Genomic DNA, 10,099 nt, shown 5'->3' with positions numbered 1-10,099 from the left:
ATATATATATATATATGTTTTATCATTGTAATGTTTATATTTATATTTTGTTTTTATTTGTGTAACATATATTTGGTTTAATATAATATAGATTTGGCTAGGACTGTGTATCGGTCGATTCGGTTCGGTTTTAAAGTTTATTGGGTTGGCTTATTGGTTGTCGATTTGTAGAGATGCTAAACCGTTATAGAACCATTAAGATATTGGCTTATCAGTTATTGGTTTATCGGTTTTTGATTGATATCGATTCGGTTATCGATTTAACCGTTAAAATTTGACAGAAAAGAAAAAACATTAAAAATCACTTAGAAACAAGGTGATAAACCAAAAAATAACCCATGCACTTGAGTTCACAAATTACTTCTTGTTCAAAAGCACACTTTTACGTTGTAGAATAACCAAGTATTTGAGACAACCAAAATAAAAGTAGGAATTTAAGTCTAAGTCGAGGACTTTATATATAAAATGGTATAAATATAATTATTTAATTTATTATCGGGTTATCGGTTAACCCGTTAAGAAAAAACTTCAAACCGTTAAGAACTATAACAAAAAAAATCAAAACCGTTATTAAAACCACTAACTAATAACCCAATACTATAAACCAATAACTTTTTTATCGATTCGCCTTGTCGATTTTGGTTAGATTTTAAACGGCCCTAGATTTAAGGAATGAAAGGAATTTTTCTTTTTTTTGTCAATTACATGGTCGTTCACGAGTTATTATTTTTTTGTTTTAATTTATTTGTTTTATTATAATTTTCAAGTCTATTTAGTATATGATATTGTCTTTTTTTTAAAATATGTTTAAAATTATGAAATTCATCCGCGTTCGTTCTTTTTTATTTTATTAGACTTTCTATTTAAAAAATGTTATACAAATTGAATCGAAAAGTATTATTTTACATTAAGATAGTCTTAACATGAGATATATGAAATTAAATTTGTTAAGAGATAGATTCATGATCTCTAATTTATAGGTTTAAAACAATACTTAATTGTTTTCCTTTATTCAATTTTAAACAAATTATTTATTCCTATTAAATAAATTTTTTATATGATATAAATTTCAAATGATTAAATTCTGTCGAATATGTAACTATACATATCCGTTGATTTTTGTTTTTCACTTTCTTTATTGATTTGAACGCTGAAAGTATTCAAATAAAAGATGATGTAATAAGTCTTATTATGACGTAATCCATCATCCGCAAAAGTTTTAAAAATTATATCGAATTTATATTTTGAATATGTGTGGCCGTTTGTGCATATGATTCGAATATAATAAGCGTGAGTTTAATTCTTAAATAGAAATAACAAAATGAAAATTTTGACACAAATTTGCAACAAAATGTTTAGTGTTATAATTGCTACAACAAGATGAATTCATAAATTCATAATCGTTCGAAGAAATTAATTTTTGCAAAATTATAAATATCTATGATTAACAACACGATTTCAAGCTGAAACAAACGAAATCACAAAAATATCAAATCCAGATCCGTCAAAACAAAAACCAAATATCACTGTGATTTTTCCGTTCTAAGCTAAAAAAAGGAACAAAAGTATACATTCAACATACTTGTATGCATCTACGAACCGATCTGCCGGAATTTCGCGTCGCCGCCGTGGAAGGAAAAAAAATTGTTCTTCATCGACTCTGCTACCGGTCCACCAGATCGGTCGGTTCATAGTGGCACCGCCGGCGGTGTTAGGAGGTGAAATAGAAGATTGGTTGAAGAGCGAGATAGAGGAAGATGAAGCAAAAGCTGGATGTTGCTAAGAATATCAATCCGTAGATAGTTCGAATCGCCATGGAAGAGAGAGATATTGAGATTTAGATCTGGAGAGAGTGGAGTGGGGAAGTTGAATTTTAAATAGAGGTTGAAAAAAAGTTGCTTTGATTTCAAATTTTGAATTGAAAAAAAAAAACCCCTAAAAATGAGGAATTGGATAAGGCTATGGTAGCAATAACAATACTTCACTATTCGGCGTTTCATTCGTTTCATTTTATATGTTATCTAAATAATAATATAATTTAATTTTTAAATATATTTTCAAAACTAATTAACTATTCATTCAGCTATTTATAAAAAAGGAGAGAGTATCAGATATTAATAAAATTCCCTATCATTAAATTTTTTCTCGCTAATACATTCTTATGTTCCTTTCGGATATATTCTCTGTTTATCTCCTTTTAAGATACGTTTTTTCTTGCTTTAATACATCTTTTTCACTCGAATACGTTCATCCTATATGCATTCGAATGTTCTATTTACATACATATCTTTCCTACGTGATATTCAAAATTCATAAATTTTTAAAAAGTTTCTTCTAAAAAAAAAGAACAATAATATGATTAATTTTTAAAATTATGAAATTTATATAGATCATATAACTCAAATACATGACCCATTTTCGAAGATGATACGATATTTTTGTTAACTTTTACGACTTATTTTTAGAATATCCAACCAAGGGCATGTGACTTCTTACTATTTCATCGTAATAAATATTAAACAATGTTTATGCAAATATGGTAGTGTTCAAATTATATCGAGTATATATTAAAAAAACAGTTCCCTACACTAAATTTTTACTTATATATAATAAATTAATGAAAAAAACGTCAAAAATATCAATATAGTTAATAATAATTTGTTCACTAATAATTATTTATTATTAACTTGACTAAAAAAATTAAAAATAATAAATAATTATGTTACTTTATCAATATAAGTTGTCTAAATATTAAAAATAAATAATTATATAATAGCAAATAGCAAATTTTTGGGAAAAAAAAAAGTGAAAATTCTGATAATCGTGAAATTGGATAGCTTTACACGTGTCCATCTAAGATGACTCAAGGATTTAGTGGCCGAGAGAATTGGATATTTACTGTGTTTTGGCTTTACTTTCTTTTTAGCCTTTTGCTTTAACGATGTCGTTTTGATAGATTTTATTAATAAAATAATATATGCGTTAATTTTGTGTATTAATAAAATTTAATTTTTATTATATATTAAAGTGTATACTATAATATATTATAAATTTTTCAAATTTTGTAATCTATATATAAAAATTTAATTAATATATTTTATTCAACATTATTTTTATACTATTAAATGAAACTATTCATATAAAATAAAATAAATAGACGTAAATGATACTCCGTTTAGTTGCTGAGTCTCCACGCCATTATTATGACTCCAACTTACTTTTAAAATTTATGGCTTAAAATAAATTCTAAATAATTGTACGATTATAGATTATTTTATCAAAAAAAACAAATAAGTATTTTAAAGAGTTAAATTATTAATTAATATAAAAATATATGATTATGAAATTTACTAAAACAGTAAATCATAAATCATATAAATTGATAGCAAGCGGTGCAGGATAGAGTCAATGTGATATGTGAAAGTTGTTAAAATTAGATATGATATTTAAGAATGATGTTTCAAAAAAATTATAAAAAGTAAATTAATTTATTTATATATATGCTATGATTATTCCATGACGAATAAAATAAAAAATTATAGTTAAATTATTATTTTTTTCTTTTAATTTATATGATATTTTTTACGTTTTGATGGTTCAATAATTTTAGGTATGACTGAAATTTTTTGTATGTAAAGACTTTAAATTTTTAAAAATAGAATTTATGTGTTTATAAATTATAAGAAATACTATATATCACGATATTTGACAATTTAAAAATATTAAAATAATAATTAAAAGTTTATAAAATAAGCATAGATTAAGAAAGAAAGAGTTAACACTTACCGTAAAGTAGCTTAATATCTTTATCTGAGAGTTGTGTTTCTTTATGTTTTTTTTTTTTTTTTAAAAAAAGAAATTATTAATTATTTATATTTAAAAGTCTAACATCATATGAGTGGAATTAGGATGGCGTGGGAAGGGAGTAAAGGCACAAATCTCAACCCTCATAATACCCAATTTTTTTAGAAAAAATATTCTATGTTTCAATTTGTTTGTCTTTACGTTTCTTAGTTACAATTTAATTAATTATATATATAAATTTATGTCTCCGCATATAAAAATGCTGAATTAAATGTGTCATTGTCAAAACGCAATTTCAATTTCTAAATTTAATATGCTGAATGATGCATATGAAATAAGTAAAATTATTTTAATTTTGTGAAAAAAGGATAGATATATCTTCGAACTATTGTAAATGGTATGCAAATATCCTTCGTCATACTTTTGGACATTGGTTCCCCTGCCGTCATACTTTTGAGACATTGATGCCCTTGTCGTCATACTTTTAGGGCATTGGTGCCCTCGCCATCATACTTTGGGGAAATGGTGCCCCTGCCCCTTCGTTAAAGTGAAGGGCATATATGCTCTAATTTATGGATGACAGGAATATCAATATCTCAAAAGAATAACGAAGAATATTTACATACCATTTATAGCAGTTCGGGAGTATATATATATATTTTTTATCTCTAGTATTAAACAAAGATCAAATAGTAACTACTTTCTATAGATGATGCATGATATTTTATTATTCCTGGAAAGGTGGGAAATTGGTGGGGCGGCAAATGAATTTAATTGTCCCAAAAACACAAGTTTTCATGAGGAATATTTTTATTGTATGTATATAAGTTGGTTGGGAATTCAAAGTGTCATGTCTTTGCATTCAAAATACTCACCTAAGCAGGTTTGAAATTAGAATTTTGAATTCATTACCTTAAATTTTAATAAAGGGATAATGTACGAGTACCCTCTCAATGTATGCTGAAATTTTAGAGACACATTTATAGTATACTAAGGTTTTATTACCCTCCTGAAATTATTTTATTAATAACTTTCTATCTCTTTTTGGCCTACGTGACACTATCTTGTGGGCTGAACGCTGGTTGACTTTTTTTTTAAGTTAGTGCCATGTAGGTCGAAAAAGGGTAAAAAATTACTTATAAAATAAGTTCAGGAGGATAATAGAACCTTTATAGTATAAGTGTGTCTCTGAGATTTCGGGCATAAGTTGAAGGGGTACTTGTGCATTTTCTCTTTAATAAACTATGAGTTTATAAGTAAGGGATAACTTATTAAATTCTAAATAAATAATAGTGAAGATACTGAATCTGTAAACAAAGCTATATGTTTTGAAGAGGAGGAGGAGGAGGAGGGGGGTTGAAGGAGAACGTCGTAGTCACTTGTATCTAGAACTGTCAATATAGGCTAAGCTCATTGGCTGACTTGGTTTAACCCGTGATTTGATAGGGCTGAGCTATGGTATTTGGAGCTCATTAAGAAAGGGGTTTTTGTAGCCTGACCTGAATAAGTTGTCGATTTGTGGGGCTGGAGAAATATGGATAGGGTCAGCCCGTAGGCCAAGTAAAGTTAATTAATTTTTTTTTTAATAAATGGAGTATTAAAATAACAAGAGTATAAACTCAAAATCTATTTGAAGTTTGAAATATTATAATTTAAATACAAATTATGTTTATAAAATATATACTACATAAAATAAAAACTCCTTGTATGGAATATTGTCATTATTTTTTGTAAATTTGATTAACAAGTACTAATATAAACACCATAGAATATTGTCTTGTCTATATTTATGATGATATTTTGAAATTATAATTTAATTTTTTTTTGAAAATTATATACTTTTAAGAAAAGAGGGTTGGCATAGCCCATGTACTTGTGGGTTGGACTGATCATTTTCTGTCCCAAAGCAATTAGGGCTAGTCCTGCCTGACATGTAAAATTTCAAAGCCTGTATGAGTTAGCCCGAAAAGGGTGGGCCAACCCTTATTGACAGCTCTACTCGTATCCAAATTTATATGGAACTACTAGAATTTTAAGATTCTAAAATTCTAAATTTTGATGCAAATTCGAACTGAAAATCTTTAAGGTTTTCTAAACGAACATTGCATATTTAAAAACTAAATAAAAATTATCATAAATCACAATTATTAATAATTTTAAATATTTGAAATTAACACATATAAATAAATTTCAATTCAAAAAAACTTAGTTCACTCTCAAATATTTTATCGTGTCATAAATCAAGACGAAGACAATGGTAAACTTATCTAGTCTAAACATATACTTAAAACGCAATAAACAATAAAAAAGAATTAGAATTATGTACAATATTATAGTTCGATTCATCATCAAAGGGTCCATAGCTCAGTGGTAGAGCATTTGACTGCAGATCAAGAGGTCACCGGTTCGAACCCGGTTGGGCCCTTTTTAATTTATGTAATTTTATTTTCCTTCTTTAATTTTCTTGAAGGATCTATGGTTTATTACTACATACAAAAGTTTACCAAATCTTAATAATAATAAATATAAATGCCAAATTATTTGAAGGCATTCTTATTTTGTGTATGCATGTTATTTAAAAAATATTTAAATATATTCTTTACCTTAACTTTATAATAATTGAATAAATATTATTTAAATTTAACGTTATTATCGTTCGAATAGTTTTCTCCTCTTCTTTATGGAAGTAATATTTAACTTTCGTTCAGTTTCTATGTCTATCGCTATTGCCCTATATGATCTCTCAATCATCTATGGATTCCTTAGCTTGCAGTAGCTTTCAATACTTGAAATCGACCACCTCAAGTGTCAAATCTTTACTTAATTTCAAGTAAAACTATTTACTTATCTAAAATTCGCTTTAAATTATAAAGTACTATAACACCAAAAATTTTAAAAATTCTAACAAACAACTTGACCTATAACCTACACTTGCCTTGTAATAAGGCCAAAAGTATTCACCTTAAAACAATCTATTTTCTTGGATCTCCATATAATACTTCTCATTTTTTTTCCTACATATAAATATAACCCTAGTTAAATCATTTCATTTTTTCCTCAATTATCATATATATATTTTTTTCCTTTTTCTTCCTTGTAAATCAATAAAAGAAGAAAAAGGAAAAAATAAAATAAAAAAGATGGCTCTTCACAACCAAGTCTTACTTGTCATTTCCCTTTCTTTTCTTATTTTTCAATTCAACATTGCTTCCCCTATCCCTATTTCCTACATATCATTATCGCCATACGGCTCACCATCACCATCACCATCACCATCATCATCGCTAAATTATGAAATGCCAGATGGCAACGTTCGATTAGGCGACAAAGATTCGGTCAACAAATACGTTGACTCACTTATGTTAACCTCCCTTGCAAAAACAGAACAATTTCTCAATAACGTTGTTGAAAAACGTTTGACTAATCCCGCAACTGATGCATTTGCTAAAGATTGTCTTTTAGTATGCAAAGAAGTGTACGAAAACGCAGTCGATTCGATGAAAAAAACAATAGTAGATATTGAAAATGGAGCTTATTATAGTGCAAATGTTGACCTAAGTGCATTGTCTACTGATTTAGAAACTTGCCAGGATTGTGTTAAAGAAATTTTTGGTAATGATAAAGAATTTACTACATTTTATGATTGGGAAAGAAAAGTTACTGTTGATGCCATGGAAAAGATCGTTGCCTTTAGCAGTTAAAAAAAAAAAAAGATTTTAACTTATGTACGCTGACAGTAAATTTAAAAAAAAAGATTGCTTATACACTATTAGTATGTGTTTGTTTCATTGTAACATTGACGATTTTTTTTCTAATGATATTTTGTAATTATATTTTGAGTGACCTGATAGTGTAAAATTACTACTCTATATGCATAAGAGTTGAATCTTTTCAATTTATAATGGTTGTTTGGGTGGAACTTAATTATAATTATGATAACCTGGCTAATATTATTTTTTTAATTAATGTTCTATTTTTGATAACGTGTTTAAGTTTTGTTGTTAAAAGGATTCAATAAAACAGTTTTTATTGGTAACAATATAATTTGTGCTGCAATTTTAATTTTAAAACTTAGAGCAAAATTTACATAACAAACGTGCAATATTTTGGAACGATTTAACTTATATATATCAATATCTGTATAAAAAAATCTTTGTTGTATTTGTCCTTTCTTTTAAATGTATATCTGTACTCATATAATGTGTTGGTATGATTTAATTGAGATATTTTTGAAATTGTCGAAGTCATAATACTCTATTATAAGAGAATATATTAGTCATTGTTAAACAAATTATGATTACCAACAACAAAATACTGAAATCAAACTTTAAAATACTGAATCATACCGAATTAACTTTGTATGGTAAAGATATTATAGTCTTTAAAACACGAATATTAAAATTACGATATTAAATTTTCAATTATACCGTACTATGCCAAACATATCACGAATATTAAAATTACGATAGCAAATTGTATTAAGTAAAACTCCAGTAGACACAACATATATATTATATAATTTATAAACCAAACATATCACTTATTGCACAAAATTCACAGGAGAAGGATGTATCCGAGAGGAGAGATATATTCGAAAGAGATAGAGATGTATCTGCGAGATAGAAGTGATGTATTCGAACAAAAATTTTTGATTTTTTTTAAATGTTGGAAATTTTAGAAATTAAGATGGAATAAGATGTATATTCAGATAATTTTTCTAAAATTTAATGGAACAAAATTTCAATGATACATATAATAAACACCATTAATTAATTTGATTCAATATTGTGTGAGTGGTTGAGTATGTGTGGCCAAGAAAAAAAATCTATCGTCCTATATATATATAATAAAACAAGTTTTTGTCAAATGAAGTTTAATATTAATCACTTGAAAATCTATATTCAAGCATAGCCAATAAACAAATTAAACACATTTTGTCTATAAATACACTCCCAAATAAATTTCCACAATTTCACATCTTTTTTTTTCCCATTATCTTTCTTTTTAATAAATTAAAAAGAAAGACAATGGCATCTTTTAACAAAATTATTATTGTATTTACCATTTCTTTATTCTTTACAACAATTCCTTCTAAGGCATATAATATTCAACCTAAACCCCATGCACCTTCCCATGCACCAATTAAACCATCCTCATCCTCGTCCTCGTCCTCGTATATTGAAATTCCGACAAATATACCTATCGTCCCAAATACTAGAGATGTATCCGTATTTATCAACTCGATGATGGAAGCAACGATGGGAAAGACAGAAGAATTTATCGCGAATGTGATTGAACAGCGTCTAGAGGAACCTGATACTGACATATACGCGACGGATTGTCTAGAGACATGTAAATCAGTGTATCAAGATGCTGTAGATGCAATGAAGAAAGCTGAAGAAGATGTGAAATCAAAAGAATATTATAAAGCAGATTTGGATATTAGTGCAATAACAACAGATATTGATACTTGCAATGAATGTGCTGTTTCAATATATGGAGAGGATACTGAATTTAGGCAATTTGATAATTGGATTCAAGGGGTTGCTACTGAGTGCCTTGATAAAATTAGTGCCTTGACTAAATAAATTTTGATAAATGTTGTTTTGATATTAAATATGGAAAGATTTGGTGATGAAATCTTGTAACAACCAAAATATTTTAGGTTAACAAAAGGAACAACACACTATATGATAGTGTTTGATCTTTTAATGTGCTATTTTTTTATTTGTTTTTCTCGAATGTCGCAAATTTACTCGTGCTTTTATATCAATCTGGAAAAATTCAGACGCGTGATAGAGTGTTTAACGATAGGTTCGAGACAGAACCTAGAATCTAAAGGTTTTAGGTTAAGCAAGACTAAAACAGAGAGTAGATTGAGTTAGGGGTATACAGTGTACCATGTACTTAAGTCCATAATGGTTTGGATTTTTTAAATATCAAACTAAACCAATTGTGTCGGGATTTTTTTAAAAATTTACAATCCACACCAAATAAATAAAAGTCAATTTTTTTTAACGGCTCGGGGACGTGATGTCACAAATCATATTAGAGCGGGATGGGTGAAATAAAGACTCGGATCTGGAAAACTGCGTGATAAGTATGTGTCACGCCAAGACTTAGAAGGTAAGTTCTACAAAAGAATGGTTAGACCCACATTGTTGTACGGAGAAAATCGCTTGCTAGTCAAGAATGTACATGCTCAAAAGAAAAATGTCTGCGAAAATGAGATACTCAGATAGATGTGTGAGCATATAATTAAGAAGAGATAAAATTAGGAACAAAGTTATACAAT

At 27.6% G+C, this 10,099-nt stretch overlaps 2 protein-coding genes and 1 non-coding gene across 3 annotated transcripts; all 3 read left to right on the top strand.

Moving 5' to 3' along the window:
* The first annotated feature begins 6,157 nt into the window (after positions 1 to 6,157).
* On the top strand, positions 6,158 to 6,229 carry TRNAC-GCA. The gene has a single exon. It is a non-coding gene; the product is annotated as a tRNA-Cys (tRNA).
* Positions 6,230 to 6,944: 715 nt separating this feature from the next.
* On the top strand, positions 6,945 to 7,505 carry LOC107001622. The gene has a single exon (XM_015199595.1). It carries the CDS (start codon positions 6,945 to 6,947, stop codon positions 7,503 to 7,505), a length of 561 nt encoding a protein of 186 aa, XP_015055081.1.
* A 1,272-nt stretch (positions 7,506 to 8,777) lies between these two features.
* On the top strand, positions 8,778 to 9,531 carry LOC107001849. The gene has a single exon (XM_015199807.2). It carries the CDS (start codon positions 8,832 to 8,834, stop codon positions 9,390 to 9,392), a length of 561 nt encoding a protein of 186 aa, XP_015055293.1. The 5' UTR covers positions 8,778 to 8,831; the 3' UTR covers positions 9,393 to 9,531.
* The last annotated feature ends 568 nt before the right edge of the window (positions 9,532 to 10,099 follow it).

This window comes from Solanum pennellii, chromosome 10, assembly GCF_001406875.1.
Source record: "Solanum pennellii chromosome 10, SPENNV200".
Classification (NCBI taxonomy): domain Eukaryota; kingdom Viridiplantae; phylum Streptophyta; class Magnoliopsida; order Solanales; family Solanaceae; genus Solanum; species Solanum pennellii.
The sequence above is the reverse complement of the archived record's forward strand: the minus strand, read 5'-3'. Positions and strand labels throughout refer to the sequence as shown.

What these genes read in the sequence shown, in the direction of transcription:
- LOC107001849 (XM_015199807.2), top strand. Translation starts at nt 8,832, where the DNA reads ATGGCATCTTTTAACAAAATTATTATTGTATTTACCATTTCTTTATTC.
- LOC107001622 (XM_015199595.1), top strand. Translation starts at nt 6,945, where the DNA reads ATGGCTCTTCACAACCAAGTCTTACTTGTCATTTCCCTTTCTTTTCTT.